A 24,891-nucleotide genomic window follows, 5' to 3' on the forward strand; every position below is an offset into this window, starting at 1 on the left:
TTTAAGGAGGAAACACGTCAAACTTAATGAAACATTGGAGGGCGCATGCTTAAAGGCAGAGAAACGACATCTTGCGACTTCATCTGACACTTCATTTACATGGACACCAATCATCTGATTTTAATATGATTAAGAGTATACTATTATTAAGAGTCTACCATGTAAGCAGCGATTTTTGATTAGCTTAAAGGACCGAGTCACGAAATGCAGAGGTTTTTCTTTCCGTTCGCCATGCGGTATCAAATTACATTAAAAAAAAGTTGAAAGTTAAAAATGAAATACCTGAAATTGCATGAAACTCTGGCGAAAATGCTGGGTAGCCTGGTGATGCGACATTAATTGTTTTATACTGAAACTTGCCTTCAAAAAGTGCTTCCTTGCTCTTATCTATTTTTCTTTGCATGTTAAACACACGGTGACGACAACAGGAAGTAAAAAAAAAACTCTCACTGCGTTAATTGCATAATTTTTTTTTAACGTATTAATTATTTCAAATTAATCGCATGCGTTAACGCACTAATTTTGACAGCACTAATTTAAATATTTAAGTAGAATTTAAAAATGTAATGTGTCACGTTTATTGACTTTTCACTTAAAAAATGTGGAATTGGCAGTAATTTTGAAGTTATTTCAGATGTAATTGCATTAAATACATAAAACAGGCTACTACGTAGTTTCTACAACAAATTTGACAAAACAAGAATGCATATAACCTTAACTCAATGTTTAGTGGAAATGTTTAATTTAAGGTTCCCACTTTTACATGTTGATTTTAGGATAAAATTGTTGGATTTTTAATAGATATAAAAGTTTGTCTGCCTTTTTTATTGATCAAGTGGTGGTTGATATGACATTTAGAATGTCAGCAGCACTAAAAATAGTTTTAGAACGAGTAATAATCCCAATAATCTAGTTACAGTACATGTCCCTGTTGAAGGTCAGTGAATTTAAGCTAATAATTCATTAACAATGGACAAGTGATTCTCGTGACTTTGTTCTTTGTGTGACTGAAATTTAGGCAATGCAATGATATGCAATGAAAGCGTGGTGGCGTTTGAAGGCATCAGACACAGAGCAAAGACACTCTTGGCAGCTCTGGGGGTCATTAATAATACTAATACTGGAACGGTAAAGTTTTTTTCAGAATGACCAAAACAACATTTTAGATGTTTTACAGTGTGCTCAGCCTGCTGGTTTGTCTATTTATACACGTTTTAATCATCACGTGATCTCTTATTACAAAATTGCATGACCTTTTTAAATGTGCATACTGGAATTTGGTGAGAAAAAGTGTTTCCATCGCATTTAATGCGCATCTTTTCTTAAGGAATAAAAGTTTATCCGACTCAATTATGTGCATAAATTGTTTTTTCAAAAGTTATGAGCATCTTGGCATTTCCATCAATTGTTTTTCTACACATCTCCAAAATGCACATAAAATAGGTGGGTGACTGGCAGAAACTTAGAGTTTAGAGAATAAAACCTGCTCCTGACCAGGTTAGGTTCATAGAGTAGGTTACCATAGTTACTGACACTGAGTTAAATTTACCTCTCTTTCAGAAACAGGCTTGACTTACCATTTTGAAACGGAAAACCCAGAGTTTCTCTCATTTCGAGGTTAACATAGTCTGAGTTTTCACTTACCTCGTTCCTGAAATGGGGCCCTTGTCAATTGTATTTATATAGGACTATTAAACACAACCGACCAATGGCACATTACAAATCACAAAAAGAGATTAAAAAAATTATAGCTAAAACAAACAATTCTGACTGATAAAAAAAAGGTAAGATTTGAACCTAGTTTTAAAAACAGATAGAGATGACACAAATCTAATACAGAGGGGCAGAGCATTCCACAATCTAGAACCAGCTACTATGAAAGCACGGCCACCTCTGCATTTCAGCCTACACTTAGGGGTACATAATAATTCCTGGTTTGATAAACAAAAAGACCATCCAGGTTGATGTTCAGTAAATAAATAGGATTGATAAGAAGATACCGAGTCTTACAGTAGTCCAACCTAGATGAAATAAAAGCATGAAATATTTTATAGATTTTTTTTTTTTTTTTTTTTTAGATTAGAATAGGTTTTACCTGTGTTAAAAGTCAAAGCTGAAAAAAGCAGGATTTGACAACTGCATTTATCAAATCTGAAGCCATAATCAAAGATTACATTAAGATTTTTAACCCAAGCCTTAACGGAAAAGGTTAATTTGCCCAGATTTACTGTTGGTGTCCTAGAGGAATTTTAATTGCAATAGTAAGCGATGATAAACTATTAAATTTGTTAAAGGGGACATATTATGCAAAAAATACTTTTATATAGCTTTCTTTGTTTAAACACAACACAGATGTGTGGTATCAGTGTGTGAATATAACCAGCCTCTATTGGTAAAAATGTATTCATTTTATTAATAATCACACTTCATATTTAATATGAAGGGGACACTGAAAACAGGGTGCAGATCCAAATACAGGTTTTATTAACAGGTTGGTCAAGCAAGCAACAGTCAACACAGGGGCAAACAGATGTATACAGGCAAATACAGAGTTGTGGTTATAAACAGGTGGAAGGTCAAAAGGCAGGAAGCTTACAGGAATAAAAAATAAAACAAGGCAAGGGTCTAACACAGCAAAACAAGGCAGGGAAATGTGTCATAATTATAATTATTATAATTATAGGAATTTAGGCCAGGTGTATGAGTGGTGCATGACTGTATATGTGGTTCTTTTGCTGGCAGATTTGTAGTTCTCCAGTGATCTGCATGGGCTAGATTGCTAGTGACTGTGACAGAGCCCCCCTCAAAGAGCGGCTTCCAGACACTCCAAATACAGGCCAGGTGGGAGGTGGAGATGAAGTGGAACAGGGGTGGATGTGGAGGTTCTGGTGCGTGAAGCTGCAGAGGGCCTGGAGCGTGGACCTGCGGTAGGTCTGGGGACTTTGGTTCAACAGGCACAGGCAGGTCATACCACCACAGAGGGTCAGGAGACTTTGGTTCAGGAGGCACTGGCAGTTCATATAACCTTAGTTGGTCAGGAGGCTTTGGTTTATGGGCACTGGCAGTTCATCTAACCCCAGTGGGTCAAGACGCTTTGGTTTAGGAGGCACTGGCAGTTCATTTAACCCAAGGAGGTCAGGAGGCTCTGGTTCAGGAGGCATTGATAGTACATTTAACCCCAGTGGGTGAGGAGGCTTTGGTTCGAGAGGCATTGACAGTACATTTAACCCCAAGTTGGTCAGAAGGCTTTGGTTCAGTAGGCACTGGCAGTTCTTTAACCCCAGTGGGTCAGGAGGCTTAGGTTTAGGAGATACTGGCAGTTCATATAACCCCAGTAGGTCAGGAGGCTTTGGTTTAGGAGGCACTGGCATTTCATTTAACCCTATTGGGTCAGGAGGCTGTGGTTCATGAAGCATTGACAATATATTTAACCCTAGTTGGTCAGGAGGCTTTGGTTCAGGAGGCATTGGCAGTACATTTAACCCCAGTAGGTCAAAAGGCTTTGGTTCAGAAGGCACTGGCAGTTTGGTTAACCCCAGTGGGTCAGAAGGTTTTGGTTCAGGACACGTTAAAGGGTCACATGGCTCTGGCGGCTCTGTGAAGTCACACAACTTTGGGAAGTCACACAGCTCTTGCCGCACTGGGAAGTCACATGGCTCTGGTGGCAATTCGTGAAACTCAGGTGGCGGCTTTGGCTATTCGTGGGACTCAGGTGGCGGATCTGGCAACTTTTGGAATTCGAAAGGATTTAATGCCCCTGGAGGATCTGGCAGCTTTATAGAGTCTGTAAGCTGGCGGACTGGAGGTGCCCATCTTGTGAGTTGGAGGACTGGAGGCAGCCATCGTTTAGGCTGGTGAACGGGACAGGAGTACAGGTGATGGCAGCATTATAATGTTAATGGAGGGGACTGCAAGCCCTGTCGCCAATGGGGTTGATGCAAATTCATGTTTGAGTATAGTGGCTCCGATAAACCACCACGAAAAAATATCATAAGACATAGCTCATTCAGTGATGTCAGATGTGCCAATTGGATAAAGTCTTCCACATACTCCTCGAAAGATTGTGCTTCTTGCAGGAGATGCATAATTTTGATGCACGCTGGATCCATGTTTGGCTGAGTCTTCTGTAATGTAAAGGGGATGCTGACAAGAGTGTGGATCCAAATGCAGGTTTTATTAACAGATTGGTCAGGCAAGCAATGGTCAACACAGAGGAAAACAGATGTACACTGTTAAATCCAGAGTTATAGTCATAAACAAGCGGAATGTCAAAAGGCAGGCGCATACAGGAATAAACAATAAAACAACGCAAGGGTCTAACACAGCAAAACAAGGCAAGGAAAATGCATCGTAATGTTCAAAATACTGCTTACAAGACTCAGCAACGTGTGTGAGTTTGAGAGGTGTAAAAATACTCTGTGTAATTAAGCAACTTCAGCTGTGTCTGTTTGCAATTACAGGGAGCTAGGCCAGGTGTGTGAGTGGTGGTTGACTGACTGTATATGTAGTTCTTTTGCGAGCAGATTTGTAGTTCTCAAGCAATCTGCATGAGCTAGATTGCTGGTGACCGTGACATTACAAAACAGTCTGCAGAAACACACTCTCCCTTTTTTACAGGTCATCAAAGGGGGAATGCCCCACTCATTAATGACAAGCTCTCCCTCATTAGCAGCCCAAAGTGAGAAGCAGCCATTTGCCATTAGTTTTCAGAATGTACATGTTAAAGAGATTGTCAGTGACTAAGAGGCACTATAAATGTTGGTTTTAGGATGCACACATACATAAACAGTGTAGTTTTCATAGACTTCCTTCTTCTGCTTTTCAAGTTATCACAGAAATACAGTGCCTATAGAAAATCCTTACCCCTTTTAAATAAATAATTTATTTGTTATACAGCTGAAATCAAATCACATTTCAAATAACTTTTCCAGCATTTGAAATGTTTTTATAACTTCTTCTAGCCTTTTGAAAGCAAGGTATGCATTTTCACAGAGTATGATTTTCTAGGCATTCTAAATTAGCCCTGTTTTGACTCTGCCGCTATGCTGACCCACGGGAGTTTGTAGCCTCCTTGTTTATTTGGTAAATAAATTAAAATGAGTAAATGGGAGTCATCTGCAAGTCTGTGATTTTTAGAATGTCACATAATTAAGTAATCAAAACAGAATAATTTGGGTCAAAGCCTGAAAGGCGGAGTTTTAAATAGACATAAAAAATGTGGGGTATTTTGAGTTGAAAATTTACATAGATATTTGAGACATCAGAGACCTATTTACATTTTGTAAAAAGTTACATAATAGGCCCCCTTTAAGAGATTAACAACTACATGTTTGCTGTACATTTTTATGTCTTCATAACAAACATGTGAGAAATAAATTATTACTTGCTCCTGGATACTCATTCCCAACATTTTATTATGCAAGCTTTACACCTAAATCAAAAGAGTATAATTATACATAGTAATTTAGCCATTCTACAAATTCATTCGCTCAACTGACTATGGTAGGAAAAACGTTTGTAGCTTACTTGGACCATTCATCGCTGTAAATTTGCTAGTTCACATAAGTACTCTAAAATGACTGCTTAAGACTGAAAAGCGTATTCCAAAATGCTGTGCTTCATACTCCATCAAGTAGTTGGTAAGAAATGGAGCAGCCAATATCAGGATACCAGGAATAGGAAAAGAAACAAGAGAACAGCACGACTGAGAAAACATCAAGTCTGCAGATTATGAGGTGTTATATTACTAGTGCAATCAAAACGAAAGGGAGATAAATGTGTGAAATACTATCAGACAGCAAAATATAAATGTTTACCACACCTTTTTATTGTGTAAATTAAAAGAGAGAGAGAAGTGTTTCTTTCACATATGTAAAAAAATATCAAGTGGGGTAATGAATATCTCTCTCTCTGCTCTTCTGGAGTAGTGTATTTTACATTTCAAATAATCATATTTTTATTCTAAAGCACTTTCATTGCAAGTGTATATAAACTGTATACAGGAATTTGCGATTTCACCACAGCTTCACTAAATAATGTGATTAAATAAATAAAACATCTGTAGATTTCCTGCTAAAATTCAACATAAATTACCTGATGGTCCAGACAGGATTATGCTAGTTAGAGCGATGGATGGATGGATGGATGGATGGATGGATGGATGGATGGATCTGATGGATGACTGTTGGACCTGCTTACTTATGCTGTACTTGAACAAAACTGAGCTGGTGTAGCTCAGTTCCACCAAGCCTCTGACTTTATTCAAACCCATGCTGATCTCATACATAAGACATGGGTGGGTTCAGCAGGTTTATTCCCAGTCATCTTATGTCTTCACATGACATACTTTTTCATGTTTGCCCAAAACATTCAGTTCTGCTGCCAGTGAGTTTGGAGACAATCTCTTGAACGACAAATGTAAACTGACAAATGACTGTAAACTAGAGTCACAGGAAAATGACATGATGCCATGGCAATGTCATGGCACCCCAAGAACACACTTGTGCATTAATAGCAACAGTTTGTTTTTCCAATGACTTTTTTTTCGTGGATTGTACTTTTTTATCTTATTTTCAGAAAAAAGTTATACATTTGGGATTACTAGTGTCCATTGATAGCGGTGGTCAAATACCCCCACCTACTGTTCAACGCATTATTTAATGTCATAGTTTATGTCTAGTTTTCTTGGGTTTTTTTTTATCTCTTCCTCAAATGCTCCCTTCTCTTTCTTCTGGTTTCTTTTTCAGAATTATGGGTGTGTGTTTGTGCATGAGAGAGAGGTATTCTCTGATTTAAATGGACTGAAATACTAAGGAATTTTTAGGATTTTTATTATTTATTCATTTATATATATATATATATATATATATATATATATATATATATATATATATATATATATATATATATATATATATATTTTTTTTTTTTTTTTTTTTTTTTTTTTTTTTGCAATTGTACAATAATTGTATTACACTAAACACATCAAGTCATTCTTAAGAGATTGTCACTTAGCATTTTACAGTGGAAATTGATTCTAAGAAGAACTGCGTCATGCTTATTTTTTCTTCTTTTACTTAATGGTCATTTACAGTATGCTGCCTTAACATATCATTTTATTAGACCGCTCTGGTATTTCTGAATGGCTAGAGACAGAGAAAGATGTTCTTTGCAGCCAGATGGTTTAGTTACGTTATCTACCAAACATGTTACACAGCAACACCTTCAACCCTTGGGCATAACCTAGAGCCGCATTTCTCCACTCTGTATATATGATACGTTTGTTCCAATCCTGTAATTGTTTGATTACTATATATACACACACATTAATCAGGCATGGCAATCATAGGATTGGAAGGAACTAATGTGCATTTGGATGACTCTACTGAAACAGTTGGAGGAATACAGATGATCTAATGTGTTTATACATGCAATAAATGGCCCACACACTTATTTTAAGAATAAAATGCTGACAACACCAATCAAGGGGTTTGAGGTGGGTTTTAAATTGAATGTAAAACTTGATATTGCATCAATATGGTTTGTCCACATTTTAAACATATTTGGATTGGAATAACAACATTTGTATAATCCAGTTTTTAAATAACCCATTTTTAAGTTTATACGCTTGATTTAATGCAATTTTTTATGAATGCTTAAAGAATTGAAAACATTTTTATACATTGTTTGTTAAAATCAAATACAAATACTGTATCTACTTGTTCACGTAAACCTGCTCTACATTTTATTATGCCATAATGCCAACTTTCTTCTTTCACACTATAAAAAAGCTCGTCAGGTTGTTCACAGATGAGAAGCTAAATCTAGATCATCTCACCATCTTTTACAAAGAGCAGAAACACCTAATTGATGAGTCACCAATATGTGGATCTATTAAATGCGTAGATTCATAAAAGAAGAAAAGATTGTCTGAATCGCTGTAGCAGTTTGCTAATCTGAGGTAAGCAACTTGCTAGAGTGTTTCTGCATAAAATGAAATAAAATTGGGTTTATTTATTTCCAACTGAAAGGTTTTATTAGTTCATCAATGTTGAATTGGATTTCTAAAAATTACAAAAATGAACAGATGAAATTTTTGTACCCCAGGTGTATTTGCAGGCAATTTAATTTTGAGCAAATGGATTTAAGTTTTTCTTTTTGGTTAAGGTTTTGAATATCTATAATGATTAGCGAATGGTAGATATACACTGTATAATAATATTGTACATTACTTCTGACATAGAGTGCACGGCATACAATCTCTTTTAAATGTATATTTTCTATATAGGATGCTCTGCAATAATGTAGATACATTAGATTAGTCAATAGCAAAGCTAAATTGATTGATTGCAATACCTCATTGAATTTTAAATTACACTTACACCAAACACTTATGGTAATGAATATAAGTTATAACTGTTTAGGAAAACTAAAAGGTATTGTCCATATTCACTGAGATATAGACAAAAATATAATTTTTAAAGGGGTTGCACTAATTCATGCTATGCACTGTAGTTATTTTTTTTTAATGTTGATATTATTGCATAAATATACTATAGTACTATTAAAATAAATTCACCACATATTTAATGACAATTTACTGATCAGAAAAAATTATTGCACAACACTGCAAAAAAAAATGCAAATTTTTATCTTCTTCTTTTTCTAATTTAATATGTCTATGTGCAATAGTGATTGTTGAGCACAGTGGCTTTGGGGATCTATGGTTTCCTCATTATTATCAGGCTATTTTAGTCGAATCATATAATTATTTCTGGTAAAAGAAACTGGAAGATGAGGTTGTCTCAAATAAACAGTCTGTATGTTCTACAGTGCTCAGCATATACAAGTACACCCCTCACAAATCTTTTGAATTCATATTTTTAATAAGAAGCTATACAATAATTTATTTGTGCATATACATTAGATTACGTGTCAGTGCGTCTCTCCGTGAAGCCAAATATGGAGCTTATCTAACAAAATACTGGTTCAAAAACTAGTACACCCTAATTTATGTTTTAGAAAAATATTAAATAGAAATTTTAAAAATAGAAAAAAATCAAGAGAAGCCAAAAAAAAATACCAAATTTTGTTACATTTTAATTTTAAATTGAAATTTTTAATTTTGTTAAATTTTTAATTTTGTTAAAATTTTGTAGGTTGTAATTTTTATTTTTAGTTGTTTGCAATATTTTGCTTGAATTTAATTGTATTATCTTTCAATTTCTAAATATGTTTGGTGACTAAAATATTATTCTAATAAATAAATCTGTTTAATAAATCTGTTTTGTTTAAATGCACCAAAATACATTGCCTATGTTCACTGAGAACTTAAAAATATTTATTTTCAAATTGTGGTGTACTCAATTATGCTGAGCACTGTATATCAAAATTGTCAGAAGACTCAGAAATGCTGATAATTAATGAAAATAATCATTAAAAAAATACGTGCAAGACAAAAAAAATCAAACAACACATCAACGTTGGCATGCACTGGTTAGTACTCACCTTTAGGTCGTGTGGGTTTGAATTTCTGAATTATTGACGCATTGCTACAGGTGGTGTTAACTTCCACGCTTAATGCAGAGATGTTCATGCTGGAATTATCGGGAGTTCTTGAGCATTCCCAACCCGGGATCTGAGTTTCGTTCAGTCTCTGTATATCCATTCCAGAAAACTTGTAAGAGCAGCCTATATTATTTCTAAATGAACATAAAGCTATTTTAATAGAGATATTACATATATGTCCCTAAAAAATAATTATACTTTGCGCCATGAATTATCTAAAACCTTTTTATATGAATAAAATTATGCGTTTCCATTGCTGCTCTTTCACGCGCGTCTGTGAGAAAAAGCCTTGTGCGCGTGAAACTGTTGTAGCTCTGATGAGCGAGTCGCGTGGGTAGACTGCTTGAAGAGTGTCAGCATAGAGGGAGGGGTGATTATAGAATGGGAGGGGGAATTACAAGAGTAACAAGCTCGCTTAACAGTTAACAGGCTAGCGGCTTTTGGCTGATGGAATGTATAAGTCCTGAGTCGCCCCCCAGCGGGTGCCTTGTGTTACGCCTATCGTTGGTTGATCATTGAAAGGTCGCATGATAAGAAAAAAAAAAGAAAATGCCAACTGCTTCAGGCTAACCAATAAGGGGTTCAGACGGTTCAGACCTCTAAACTACAGGCCTTTCATGACATGTCGTTTTCATTGTGTGTGTGTGTGTGTGTGTGTGTGTGTGTGTGTGTGTGTGTGTGTGTGTGTGTGTGTGTGTGTGTGTGTGTGTGTGTGTGTGCTTGTGTGCTTGTGTGCTTGTGTGTGATTGGTAGGCCCATAGCCTATATTCCTCACGTTTTGAAGACAATTTTTAAGGAAAAAAACATTTGCTCCCAATAAGAAAAACGAAGAATTTTGTTTTGAACCTGCAAAATATTTTATGTAAAGGTTGGTTTAAGGGGTAGCGAAACATACGTTCCTGTGCCAAATGCACTCACATACACACATTTTACAGTTAAATACCCTGAGGCTTATACATTTTCTAAATGTTTTTATTGAAATCTAGTCTTTAGTCTTTTTAAAATTAGTTTAGTTAGTTAGTTATTATTATTAGAGTGGGGTTGTACAAAATAGTTAACCTGATTTAAAAGTAACAGATGTCAAAAGTGATACAGTTCTTGAGGGTTTGGTTCGAGTTAGGTTAAAGCTAAGGAATAAATTATTTAATTGGTTCAAAACAAAAATCATTATGTCTGAGGTAATTACTCTTAAAAAATGAATTGCCGTACCCACTGTAAATCACAAAATACAGAAACTGTTCATGAGCAGATATTTTTTACGGTGTATAAACAAAATCTTAATTGATCATGTTGATAAAATAATATTAATACAGGAGTAAACCAAAAACAAATATATATATATATATATATATATATATATATATATATATATATATATATATATATATATATATATATATACATTTAGACCTTCGTAATTTACTTTTTTTTGCTATAGTCATTTCTCTTCCATTTTGCATCTTTGAATAAGAAACAAGTACAGCAGAACCTTTTGCAACAAATTATGTTAATCACTTTAACAAAATAATTTTGAGTAGTATAAGTGTAGTATATAAACTGATGCTGAATGTTTTCTGTCTTTAAAATTAAAAAGGGTTGGGAGATCAAATTATACAGTTCAGAAATCACTGTACATAATAAAAATCTAATATATTATTTTGGCTACATTTAATAGTAAATTAAATGAAAATATATAAAACAGAAAATACATTAATGTAATTGGACTTGTCTCTGGATGCCACTGATGCTTTTGGCTTTCAGATCTGTTGTTGTTTTGATGGTCTTCTTAGAGAGGTTTTGTTACAGTAGATGTTGTCAAACAGTTCCTTGGTTGTATGTAAAAACCCTGCCGGGTTGGATGTTGAACCCCCTGCCATTTCCGGCCACATTCTCTGTCCTTGAAGAAACCAATTTGTCTCGGCTTGATCTGATGCACCGACACAGGAAAGACATTAAAAATACAGTCAATGATGTAGTCATTCAACATCAGCAACAGCAATCATCAACCAAATACTACCCCTGCCCAAATATTTGATTTACCCGCAAGATAGTGATGCAAGTCATTAGCACTCCGTATGTAGCCAGAAGTCCGAAAGCTACCCACAAATTCAGATGATTACTTTGCTGACAAAGATCAGGTCTTTTTTCTGACCTGGCTGTTCACAAACAAATTTCTAGTCATATAATAGTATGCTTAATGTAATGTGTTAATGATGTACAATGCTGCAAATTGTCTGTTTTATGGTAACATCAATTTCAAACGTACCTTCAACAAACACAATAGTTTGTGGTTTGTGGTCCACATACTTAAATGGAGGTGGATAGCTAATGCTGGCCTCACAGGTGTACAGGGCTGTCATATTCACAGTCACAACAGTTAGGATAAAGCTGGAACTGTTATCCAAATCAACACTGAATTCGGCAGGGAACTCCTTGTTTGTGTTTGTTTTGGGGATGGACGTATGATTTATCTTCACATAAATGGAGATGACCTCATCACCGTCTTTAAACAATCTGAAGTCCATTTCTGGTGCACTGAGTTTAGGGCAGGCCACTTTAACGGTACTGTTCAGTGGCACATACTCGATCAGTGGGAGTTCGCCTGCAGTGCAGAGGAGTACAATTATTCAAATATAGCTCCATTATTTAAGCCTGCATCGTACAATTTCTATTGATAATTATCATCATTTACTCAAATTGTTCCAAACCTGTATGAGTTTATTCACACAAAAAAATTAAGTGCAGAAAGTGCTGGTATCAGAACAGTTGATGGTCACCATTGACTTCAATAGTAAAAAAAAAATAATAATAATTGTATGGAATTTAATGGTGGCTTCAACTTGAAATGGAACTCAATGGTGACCAAACACTCTGGAAGTTAATAAGTCTTTTAAAGCATTTGTTTTAAAAAGTCATTGTAAATTCATTGTTCTCTAAAATGTATTCCATTATTTTTATTCTTTTTTTGCCTGTTTTTAAGATCCCCCATAGACTCTATGTATCCTATGTTACAGCTAAACTGCAATATACGAAGATGTATGGTTTTTTACTTGAAGATACAGGCACTTTGGGATTTTGAGATTACATTTTCTTTTTTTTTTACTTGGCTGGTATGAATAACATTATAATTGATTAATGTGCATTGACATACTGTATGTGCTCAGATCATTCCACATAATAGTTTCTTGATTTCACATTCTTTTATAACTTTCATAACTGCAATGTGGAGAAATGTTGTCATAGAGACATGCTTTGGAAACAAAAAAGGAAAGACTGAATCATACTTGTGCACCGTGATTAATTCTCTCAGCATAATGTTTTCTGCTGCGAGAATTCTAACGCCAAGTCAGTGTGCTGTAAAATGTATAGAGAATATTTGTTCCAAAATATATTTTGGTTTAAGCCTTGCATTCTTTGTAGCCTCACAAATACAACATTTGGGCTAACATACATTTAGTCGTTTAGCAAACGCTTTTGTCCAAAGTGACTCATAAAAGAGGAGGCATTAAGCGAACTGATTTCATACAAAACAGATCAATTAGGATTGATCTGTAGTCATGCAAACACATCTTTATGGAATATGTTCAATTAAACTGTTAATATTTTAATATTGGGTAAAATAACTCAATAAAACTTTGATAAATAGTCTAAAAAGATAAACAAAAATGTTCTTTAAAGTTATTTGCTGCTATATTAATAATTTCTCATTTGTTTGTACTGTATTACTGAAAATGACTACACTCAAAAAACTATTTCTGCCAAATTGTTTCAACCAATTTGTGTTTGGATTTAAACAAACAAATTAAGTTTAGTAATGTTCAACCTAATATGTTTGTTTAAATTTAGCACAAATAAATTGTTTACAACCTTAACATAAAAGAATAGTAAGTCCAAGGAATCATCTTTGAGTATTTTTTTTCAGTGTACTGTAAGTTGATATGTCTTTAACACCTCTTCGGCAGCAGATCATCACAGCTTTGAAAAAAGTTAAAACGGTTAGAATTTTATCCTAAAACTGTTTTTCATCTTTAAAAAAAAGGATTACACCGGTATGAAAATATATATAAGGACGTTGTTTATGTATAATCAGATTTGTGTGCATTCAAATAAATATAATGCATTAATGGAACATTGCGAATTGTTTATTACAATTTGATCTTTTGGTAACACATTAGTATCTTATTAACTATTAAAACATTAGAAATTGATGAGGAATATGTTACAGTTGCTAAAGTTTTAATGGTCTTTTTATTTATTACTATTTATTTCTATTTCACTACCATAATGGGACTTTCCATGTTTCTGCACACACATTTTTGCCAGAATGTAAACAAATAAAAACCTTACTGTGAACTTTACATAATTGCTACTTAAAAAGTGTTTTTTTATCATCATTATTAAAAACATTTAATCAAAATTACTCCTAAACTTCAAAATGCTTGCTTGTTTTAATACAAATTTGGCTCAACCATCATGTCTTATAAATCAAATCATTGAAAATGTAGCCCAGCAGTTGAGTTCTGAATCCAAATGTAATATTTAAAAACAGATATGCTGTATCATGATTAACAAGTCACATAAATATTTGTCTGTTCTACTTTTCCATTCATGTTGCCTTTTTTGGGGTTGTCAAACCCCTGTAGGTTTCTTAGATCGAAGCCTATGGCAGTTATATGAACCCAAATCTGTCACATAAATAGGGGTTTGTAAAAATGTGCTATAAAAGAAATTCCTAATCTTAACTGGTTTTGTTTAAATCATTAATGAAAATGAATGAATCAGTATCCTGTAAAACCCAAAAAGTTAAGGTAACTCAAACCATTTGAGGAAACTGATTGCAACAAACCATTTAAGTTTAAAAATGAATTGTAATGAGTACTTTGAACTTAATCCATTCGAGTAAACGAAGCAATTTAAGCATAGTATAAAACCCAATAAATGAAGAGAACTCAAACCAACTGGGTACTGTAAAGCCCAATAAGTTTGAGGAAAACGAGTGCTTAAACCATTTGAGTAAATAAATAAATAAATAAATAAATAAATAAATAAATAAATAAATAAATAAAATATATATATATATATATATATATATATATATATATATATATATATATATATATATATATATATATATATATATATATGAGTACTGTGAACTTACTCCATTTAAGTTGAAGTAATGATGTATTCAATTAACTCATTATGTTTAACACTGAGTTCAAAACTTTTTTCAGATGAGCAGAAGTAACTTTTAGTCAATTTTGAGTTAACTACACTCATTTGATAAAGTTGAATGTTGGGTTTTAGAGTGTATGCGTTTGGTTACATGCATAATATTTAAGACATATTTTAGATGCAAACAGCTGCGTAAAACTTGTAGACATACCCACTGTATCCACTATTTTGCAGCTTTAAAGTCAATCACAGAAATCAAGATCTTACCTTTGCATGTGTTCTGTGTTTCAGATGGAGTGCTTTGTAAAAGACAGAGACTTAAGAGGGTCACACATCTCCAGAAAATCTCCATCTGATGGATTCTAAGTGCTCACACAATGCTGGTGAAAATGGCAAATCCACTGCTTTTCGTTATGTCACTGTTTTGTATGGCAAATGTAGACTTCAGCGAAACACATGATAGAAACAGGAAGTTTCCATTCTCTCCCTGCAACCTTTGTGGTTGATGTTATTTGCAAGTTTCATAAAGCACGTTTAGTTCAGGGTGTCCTACATAGCATTTTACAGCAGCTGGTGTTTCCTCAGTGAGGGGAGGTAAAGGAGACCCTGCAGGGGGTTTCTTGTTTGTTTGAGGAAATGACAGGGAGCTATTTAGGGTTAAACTAGGTTGGTTCTTTAGAGTTACAGTGATATGTATCACATGAACGAGAGATAAAGGAAAAAAATAGTGAGCACCTGCGAGGACTCACTACAGAAAATTACACATTCTTCATCTGAAAAATAAAATCTTGCATGCATTTCTTTAAAAATAAGCAGTTTTTACTGAACAGAGTGACACATTCTAAAATGGGTTTAAAAAAAAAGTAAGTTAGTACGATTTCAAGTTTCCTGTTTTCAATCTAAAGCTGAGTGCACGTCAGCAGCAGTGCACTTTATGATCTCTATGGCAACCAAATCAAATAACAGAAACTGTCTTCAACCCACAATGCTGATGATGAGCTGTTTTCATAGTACTTTTCCCTCGATGGAAAGAAAGAGTCTGATCAGTCAAGTTTCCTCTCATATAATGAGAAGCATGCAAATAATGAGGTTTTTGGTCTTTTTTGTAATAGTTTTATGACCCATACATACACTTTAAATCCAGCTCCTGTGTGAACCACGCTCATGTGATAAAATGAAAATATGATTACAGAGCTTCCCATGGGCAAGTAATACTTCCAAACAGAAAAAGCTGAACCATCAGAATATTTAACTCATTATATTCCATCTCATATTAACACAAATACATTGCTCATGACGTTTATAAAGAGAACTTGTACAGAGAAACTGAATAAATGTAAATATTTTTAAGTATATTATAAATTATACAACCTTAAATCATAAAAAGTTGGAAAATGCAAATAAAAAAGAATGTAGTGATTTCAAGCTTAGTTTGACTTTTATTATTGCAGACATTACAACAATTATTTAATCCTCATGATTTTATTTATTTATTTATTTTTCAAAATCAACATATTTCGATTTTGGTTCTTGCAGCACATTTAAAATAAAAAGGTAGTATAGGAGCAATTTAGCGCTAGGAATCAGGTAAAAAGCAAAAAAAAAGCAAAAAAAAAAAAAGTTTTAGTCCTGTAGGAATAAAGATGGGCAGAGGATTGCCAGTTTGCCAACAAATCCATGAAAAAAAAAATGTATTGAAATGTTTAAAAACAATGTTCACCAAAGAATGATATTAGAACATTTGGATATTTTACCTTCAACCATGCATAACAAAATTAAAAGATTCAAGGAATCTAAAGAAATCTTAGTGCGTAAAGGACAAAAGCGCAAGCCTAAGTTGAACTACATTAATCCCTGATCCCTCTAGCAGCACTGCGTCAAAATGGTCATTCATCTATAAGCGATATCACAACATGGGCTCAGGACTACTTTTCTTTGTATTTTCATTTTACATTTCATCAACTGTTGTCAAGAATGTCATACTCTAATCTAAACATTTCTATATTTTCTTTGATATATTGATCACTCCAGCCATTGAAAAGAGAACTGTTTCTGTCAGAAAGAGATAAATGAGAATAGTGTTTGCATAAATGAGAACACTAGTGAGCAGTTTATGAAGGCCATATCACTGGCAGCAAGCATACCTGCAGACTCTGTTAAGTCTCTATTAGATTTGTTTAACTCTAAAGTTAAGATTGTCATAGATGACATTGCTCCTGTTAAAATCAGGAAGATGACTGGGAGACAGAAAGAACCTTGGACAAGGTCAACAAAGGGAAAGATGATTAAAAGAAAACTTGAGTGTACAGGAAGGAAGACAAAACTAGTAGTCCATTATAACATCTATAAAGACAGTCTTCATGCTTTTAATATGGAACTAAACACTGCTAGGTAGACTATATTTCAGACCTTATAAACAGCAATTAATTAATGCTCGCACCCTCTTTGCAATGGTAGAGAGACTCACAACCCCCCAGACAAGCTCAACAACAACTTAAGAAATCAGACATTATGTCTGATTTTATGGCAATTGATGATAAAATCTTAGAAGAGATTGTGCAAATTAGAAACATCAACCTGCATTCTTGACACTCCCCACATCATTCTTCAAAACAGTGTTTAACTGTTAAAAACGGATCTCCTAAAAGTGGATATTCTCCTAAAAGTGGAAGTTTCACTTCTCTCAGGGATTTTTCCAAACTCACCTAAGACTGCAGTTGTTAAAGGCCTCTTGAAAAAGAGGAACTTGGATAATACCCTATTGAGCAATTACAGGCCAATTTTAAATATCCTTTTTATTGGCAAAATCATTGAAAAAGTAGTTTTTAACCAGGTTAACACATTCTTAAGCTCCAAAGGATGTTTAGACCATTTTCTATCTGGTTTCAGAGCACATCATAGTACAGAGAGCACTCTTATAAAGATAATTAATAATATCCGCCTAAATACGGATTCAGCCAAACTAACAGTGGTATTACTCGATCTCAGTTCTGCATTTGACACTGTCGATCACAGCATATTTTGGGTAGGCTGAAAAACTGGGACGGTCCTCAAATGGTTCAGATACCTTGAAGGCAGAGGTTACGATGTCAGTATGTGACCATAGATCGAGGAAGACACCCATGACATTGAAGAAATTAACAATTGGCCAAAATTTCTTCAGTTAAACAAAGAGAAAACTGAAGTCACTGCATTTGGGAACAGATATTAGGTTCTCAAAGTGAATGTGTATCTTGGCTCTAAAGGTCAGACAACAAAAAATAAGGTCAAGAATCTTGGTGTAATTCTCAGATATGTGTTTTAATAGTCATGTCAAAGCAGTAACTAAATCAGCATAATATCAACTTAAAAACATTGCAAGAATTAGATGCTTTGTTTCCAGTGAAGACTTATAAGCAGCAGGATTATTGTTATGAACTCCTCACTGGCCTTCTCAAAAAGACAGTTGTAGCTTACCCAGAACGCTGCTGCCAGGATTCTGACCAGAACGAGGAAATCAGAGCACATCACACCTGTACTCAGGTCTTTACACTGGCTCCCAGTTACATTCAGAAAAAGATTTTAAAGTATTTTTACTTGTCTATAAATCACTAAATGACCTAGGACCTCAATACATTACAGATATGCTGACTGAATACAAATCTACAACAGATGACTCAGATCATTATAGGATCATATAAACTAGAAATTCCAAGGGTTCAGTCAAAGCAGGTTGAATCAGGCTTCAGCTACTACGCCCCCTGCCGCTGGAAACAGCTTCCAGAAATGATGTGCTCAGTGTTGCCAGATGCAGCTAACACCTGCTGAAAACCAAAAATCCCCGCCCAACTATCTGTAGCCTATATTAAACATCATTTAGGAAATATTTAAAAAAGAAAAAAAATTCAAAGGGGGGCTAATAATTAGTTTAACTTGGCAAGTTAGTGTAATTAGGCAAGTTATTGTATAACGATGGTTTGTTCTGTAGACAATCTGAAAATATTGCTTAAAGGGGCTAATAATTTTGACCATAAAATGTGTTTTAAAAAAATAACTGCTTTTATTCAAGGCAAAATAAAACAAATAAGACTTTCTCCAGAAGAAAAAATAATATCAGACATATGGTAAAAATGGCAGACGCATTGGCGCATTAGGTAGTGCTGTCGCCTCACAGCAAGAAGGTCGCTGGGTCGAGCCTCAACTGGGTCAGTTGGTGGTTCGGAGTGAAGTTTGCATGTTCTTCTTGCGTTCGCGTGGGTTTCCTCCGGGTGCTCCGGTTTCCCCCACTGTCCAAAGACATGCGGTACAGATGAATTATAAGCTAAATTGTCCGTAGTGTATGTGTGTGTGTGTGTGTGAATGAGTGTGTGTGTGAATGAGTGTGTGGATGTTTCCCAGAAATGGTTTGCAGCTGGAAGGGCATCCGCTGCGTAAAAACGTGCTAGATAAGTTGGTGGTTCATTCCGCTGGCGAACCCAGATTAATAAAGGGACTAAGCCAAAAAGAAAATGAATGAATGAATGAATGAATGAATGAATGAATGAATGAATGATATGGTGAAAATTTCCTTGCTTATACATAATTTGGGAAATATTTAAAATAGAAAAATAAATCAAAGGGGGGCTAATAATTCTGACTTCAACAGTATATATTGCGTTCCTCCGGGTGCTTCGGTTTCCCCCACAGTCCAAAGTCATGCGGTACAGGTGAATTGGATAGGCTAAAATGTCCTTAGTGTATGAGTGTGAATGAGTCTGTATGTATTCCCAAAGATGGGTTGCAGCTGGAAGGGCATCTGCTGCATAAAACAAGTGTTGGATAAGTTGTCGGTTCATTCCGCTGTGGTTGCCTCTGATTAATAATGGGACTAAGCTGAAAAGAAAATTTATATATATATATATATATATATATATATATATATATATATATATATATATATATATATATATATATATATATATATATATATATATATATATATATATCAGAAGGATCAGTAGGGGTTAAGAATCAAGTTTTATATTGTACATATTTAGCATTAATATTACCAAAGTATGTAAATTAAAGAACATGCCACAAAGAAAAAAATATATTTTGTTATCTTTGATATCAATAAACTTCAAGTGATGGACTGTGTTGTTCTAAACTCTTAATCTAAGTGAATAAGACCACAAACTGTACAATCAACCTGGAAAACGCCAACCCTAACACAGAAAACATTTTTTAAAGGCTTTAAAACTTAATATCTCCTTAAAGTACTTTAATTAAATATATTTCACAATATCATAATACTTAGCTCGTGGGGTATAGTGCACTGAAATTTAACAATGTACACAACAGAAGATGTGTACTCACCATGCACTGATGATAACCGGAATCGCAAGCATACATTACATCAAAGTCAATAAGTTTCCTTGAACCAATGAAAGACTTGTAGACTGATAGGAATGCCTTTAAAACGGTCCATTCGTGTTCTTTTTTCAACATTTTTGTAAAGGTCCTGCTTGTCTATAATTGTATGAATTTTGTTTAATTGTTTACACACTTGCTTGTTTTGTTTCTTAATTAATGTTTATTGTTGTATTTTTATTATGTACCTTCTATCACCCTGGCACTATATTGTTTGTTATAGTTTCATGTTGTTTAAATAATAATAATAATAATAATAATAATAATAATAATAATAATAATAATAATAATAATAATAATAAAACTGGTAAAAAGGTTTGTGTCTTCTTCCGACAGGGGGAGACCTTACTACACTTTCTCATAGCCATGCTTTGTTAAGAACTTGCATGAAACCCATATTGTTTTACGTGAAAAAAATCTACCATTCGTCACTAAAAATAACATATAAATCAGAAAACTTATTCAAAACGGGTCAGGGCTTTTTTTTACAGTCAGTGGTTAGAGCAGCAATAAAATAAGAGATTCCAGCCCCATAATAATATGTGGACATGTGCTGCCCGTTGTCTTCTTGCACCAGTAGCGGCCTGCTGGTGCGCTCGTGTGGAGCGAGGAAAGATCCACGCACCTCCTTTTGATGGACTGATTGGTCGAGCGCTGAATCTGGGCAGGACAGGAAACGGGACGCGAGGAACGCTCAGCAATCTCCGTTCTCCGGGAGAGAGAATGGGAGAGGAAAACGAAATGTGTTAAAAGGAGACTAAATAAACTGGATCGGGTGCATGAATATTTTACTTTTGTAGTAAAAAAAACGATACTGTTCAGCATCAGGAACGTTGGATATTTACATTTATTACTCTTACAAAATATTTGTCGGCTGTTTTGTTACATTGAAGATCTCGTCGTCAGGGTAAGTGCCTTCTATTAACTCATCTTTCTTATGTTTGATACGTTACTCTTACATATGCTCCAACTTGTGCGGGGTTTTGTTAAAGTAGATTTACGTCAGGACAGGCTTGTGATTGCTAAGATCCCACTCTAAGGAAAGTAACTCAGTTATACTGTCTGCTGTTATTGTTTGTCCTTATGAGAAAATTGGCTGGACAAAAAGGCATGGAGGGTGTTAAAGAAAGGGGTCAAATTCATCTTTGTCATTTGACAATGGGACAATATCTACCACGTGCACAAATATAGCTCTCCATCATCAGTAAATGAATTCCCTGAGTTTGGTTGGCAACATTTGGCTTCGTTTCCAGTCAAAGAACAACCATGTTGACGTAACGTTATTTCTGGGTGTGATGCCGAGCTTATTTGACTTGAATGTCACAAGCGGATGAATAAGTGATCGGTATATCGTTTTAATAAATATTACCCTGCTACATTTTACTCCCCAACAACACCAGAGAAAGTCGTCACGTGTTCACGCAGCGCTGTTGTATGTTGGCTTGATTCTGGGTGTGTTCAAAACATAACGCCCATACATTTCATCCTCTCGTCAAGCCACGTTTGTGAAGAGAGTTGTTGTTGTTTTCCCACATCTTTATGTTCCCATCTCTGCTCCTTAAAATATTATTTGAGACAGTTGTCAGCTTGGTGGTCTCCACCCATCCGAGCCCAAAGGCTAGCATTCTGGATAATTAACCAACTGATAGGCTAATCATAAAGGGTTCATAAATTAAAAACATCAGTTTGTTGATGTGACTGCGGAGGAAGTGCAGGCTGTATAAAGATTTCCTGCATGTTTGATCGTTTTTTTTTATTTGCATGTCGCGTGCGCTCTAGGCCATGCTGTCCAGTCTGTTCATTGTCCTGCTAGTCTCTCCGGTCATAAATGTTATTGTCACGCGTCCTTCTCCAAATGCCAACCAATACCACTTTCAATGGTGTTCTTCCCTCGTGTTTACGAATGGCTGTTTTGTAGGCACTACGTTGTGTTCATTAAGGTTAAAGTGGGTGTAAAAATGGAATACTCTAGTCACAGAATTTGTGGTGAAGTAAGGGACGACAGTCAAGTAGAAATTACAATATTACGTGTAATTTATTATTATCACACTTTCAAAATGTTTCTTTTCTCTGACACAACTTACTTTAATAGTCTTCCATTGCTTATGAAGATGAGCTTGAAAGTTATAAGATATGTTTGTATAATCTGTAAAGAGATCAGTTTGTCTGTAATGTTTTTACCAAATTGTAAATTTATTAAATTTTATTTCACAAGAATAAAGTTATCAGCTATCACTGTCCCTACTCAAAGAACTAATTTAAACCAGACAATAACTAGCATGGGATGATAACCGTTTACAAGGTATACCGTGGTTTGTAAAAGTTAAGGTTTTAAAATCACAAATTTTCTGCTATACCATTCCGAATCTACATGTTAGATTTGTTTATGTACGCTTTTATGTTTTATAGTTTTTTAGGACAACAGTATCTCCAGCTGAAAATAAATCCAAAGATGCCATTTTAAATTGTAATGAAATTTGTGTTTTTGAAACTAACTGAAGACACAAGTCAATAATTCATTTCAATTATTTAGCCTCACATGTTTACTGTTACACAATATTTTGAATGTTTATCAAAATAAAATATATTGTGTTCAAAGGGGGAAAGGTTCTTGTTTTTACCCAGACATTTAAAATAAGTATTTTAGAGCAGTTATCACAATATAGTGATTTTTTTACCCAAGGTTATTATGCTGTCAGAATATTGTACCGGCCCATGCCTAGTCACAACTGTGTATAAATGACAAAAAGATAAACCCTGTAAGCTCCAAGTGTATTTGGTGTATAGAGCAGCTACCCCATGGTGGAAAAATTACTACAAAGTGTTTGACTTTGTAGTGTTTCTGTTTATCAAAATTTCCTTGATTTGAAGTATTTCTGCTGAAAGGTTGAATCGCAGGAACTTTATTTCTATTGTAGTTTCTAGTGCCACTTATCCCATTTTTTCACAGCGTGTGCTCTTTTATCTGCTCTAGTTGTTTTCTGTTAGAGGTTGTCATCTACTAGCTAAAGAGTGTAAAGTAGTGGGATGTAGTCAGTAAATTGCTGACCTCAAGAAAATGAGCACTCCGTCAATGATTTAACCATTTTCCTCTCTTCCTTGTACACTGCCAGGTATAGAAAGAAATGCGGGGTCCTCTGGGCATGAGAGTGGACACAGCAGTGTGCATGAGAAAAACAGCTGTTGCTTATACATCTCAGTGAGGCAAAGATCATTCTCTGTGAAATGAGTTTACAGCTAATCACATGTTAAGGGAAGATAATCTAGCTATGCAAGAGGAAATGTTCTATACATTAAGTTCATCTTGAGGCGCTGACTACATCTGTTGATTCATTGATTTGATTTCTGGTTTGTGGATTTTAGCTGGATTTGTTTATTTGAGATTTCGTTTTAGTCTCCTAAGAAGTATAACGTTAATGGCTCGTTTCCACTGACTGGTACAGTATACAGTATGGTACGGTTCGGGTCGGTACGGGTCACCTTTATCAGGCTTGCGGTTCCATTACCAAAGGTACCTTTTTGGTGGGCATGGTGTATGACAGAAAGTTTTAAGGTCTGCAATTATATTAAATAAATAAATGATCATATATGAACACATACAGATACTTACAGTCTCCAATATGTTACAGAAAAACTACACACATCATACATTTCGTTCTTATTTAGGTTCAAAACAACACAAAATATAGCCTACAGTCAGTGAAAACCTCTCATCTGTGTGTGTAATCTTCAGCAGCACGTGTAGCCTCTGTTAGAGAGTCATTCCATCATTCCCAGTTCATATAAGTCCAAAAGGTTAAGACAAAAATTAAAACAAGGCAGTTTGTTCACGTTTGCTGAAGAAATAATGTCTTCCTTTTCCCCCGGATTCTCATTTTACCGCGCTTCACTCTTGCGTTTGTTAGTGTCTTACAGGATCGGGTTTCAAAACATCATTAATGAAGCGCACGTTATTATCATCAGCTCAAGAAGTTTGTTATTTCAGATATAGACGCGCAACGAGTGCAAGCAAGATAGCCAAAACAGTCTCGCTTCAGAGAGGCTTGTAAAAAACTACGAGGCACAGGGTTCTGCTCTACTCCATGGCTTTGTGGCTGTTCATCAAGACAACGACAAGGTTTGTTTGAGCCTGGGTCAACCATGGCTCCTTATTATATGTATATATAATTTCGCTGTAATCTCTCGCTGTGTTTTATTTATTTATTTTTCATTCTGACTTGTTCCGTAAGCGAATGACGTATCTCTGTAAACCAATAGCGTTCAGTTGCGCGTGTAGCTCTGCCTTTTGGTACCCTTTCTTGTGTTTGGTACCATTTCGAAAGGGTGCAGAAAAAGTGGTACAGTACGGTTCGGTTCAGTATGCCTTTTGACAGTGGAAACGGCCATAAAAGTGTACCAAACCGTACTATACCGTACCACAGGCCATTAGCAAATGGATACTTTGAGTTAGTTCCCATGTCAGCACAATTTTTTTTTCTCAAGAGCTGGGGCCACACAAAAGACTCAGATGTTACTTGGTGTTATTTTACCAAAGCTCCCCCTCTGAGAAGGGGGCAGACCTTCAAAGAGAATGGTAACCCTCTGTGAAACACAGTCACCAGAGAAAGTGAAACCAGATAGGCCCTCAGCAGCTGTAAGGAGCTGCAGTGGAGCACCTGGAGGCCAGCAAATGCCCTGCTTCTGGTAAAAATGCTTGGCACCAGTCATCAGGTGCACCTTTCTCTCGCCTGGCTTACCTGACCAACACTCAACTCCCTCTGA

The 24,891-nt window shown here is 35.1% G+C and overlaps 3 protein-coding genes across 16 annotated transcripts in view; 1 reads left to right on the top strand and 2 right to left on the bottom strand.

Moving 5' to 3' along the window:
* Window positions 1–9,947, bottom strand: part of cckbra (cholecystokinin B receptor a) — a 45,594-nt gene extending 35,647 nt beyond the window's left edge. The window contains exons 1-2 of one of the 2 annotated variants that reach the window (XM_087234930.1): window positions 9,790–9,886; window positions 9,508–9,701 (exon numbers count right to left, since the gene is read on the bottom strand). In XM_087234930.1, coding sequence (XP_087091056.1) covers window positions 9,508–9,701; window positions 9,790–9,821 — 226 coding nt within the window. In that variant the 5' untranslated portion in view covers window positions 9,822–9,886. 2 annotated transcript variants of the gene reach the window in all.
* Window positions 9,948–10,985: 1,038 nt separating this feature from the next.
* Window positions 10,986–15,274, bottom strand: si:dkey-1h24.6. Of its 2 annotated transcripts, none has more exons than XM_087237284.1 (4): window positions 15,010–15,274; window positions 11,834–12,169; window positions 11,608–11,723; window positions 10,986–11,494 (listed from the first exon to the last, which is right to left on the bottom strand). In XM_087237284.1, exons 1-4 carry the CDS (start codon window positions 15,092–15,094, stop codon window positions 11,354–11,356), a joined length of 678 nt encoding a protein of 225 aa, XP_087093410.1. In that variant the 5' UTR covers window positions 15,095–15,274; the 3' UTR covers window positions 10,986–11,353. The 2 variants fall into 2 exon arrangements, with proteins under 2 accessions (XP_087093410.1, XP_087093411.1); XM_087237285.1 differs by having other exon boundaries at window positions 11,608–11,663; window positions 15,010–15,240.
* Window positions 15,275–20,802: 5,528 nt separating this feature from the next.
* raph1b (Ras association (RalGDS/AF-6) and pleckstrin homology domains 1b) overlaps window positions 20,803–24,891 on the top strand; it is a 78,000-nt gene continuing 73,911 nt past the window's right edge. For 9 of the 12 annotated variants that reach the window (XM_087235950.1, XM_087235956.1, XM_087235952.1 and 6 more), the window contains exon 1: window positions 20,826–21,037. The gene's annotated coding sequence lies outside the window, so the exon portion shown is untranslated. 12 annotated transcript variants of the gene reach the window in all.

This window comes from Danio rerio, chromosome 1 (genome assembly GCF_052040795.2).
Source record: "Danio rerio strain M-AB ecotype USA chromosome 1, GRCz13ab, whole genome shotgun sequence".
Classification (NCBI taxonomy): Eukaryota; Metazoa; Chordata; class Actinopteri; order Cypriniformes; family Danionidae; genus Danio; species Danio rerio.

Coding starts and splice junctions, on each gene's coding strand:
- si:dkey-1h24.6 (XM_087237284.1), bottom strand. CDS start 15,094: ATGGAGATTTTCTGGAGATGTGTGACCCTCTTAAGTCTCTGTCTTTTA. Junction 11,724..11,833: donor AACTATTGTGTTTGTTGAAG/GTACGTTTGAAA, acceptor GTTTGTGAACAG/CCAGGTCAGAAAAAAGACCT. Junction 11,495..11,607: donor CTTGCATCACTATCTTGCGG/GTAAATCAAATA, acceptor TCGGTGCATCAG/ATCAAGCCGAGACAAATTGG.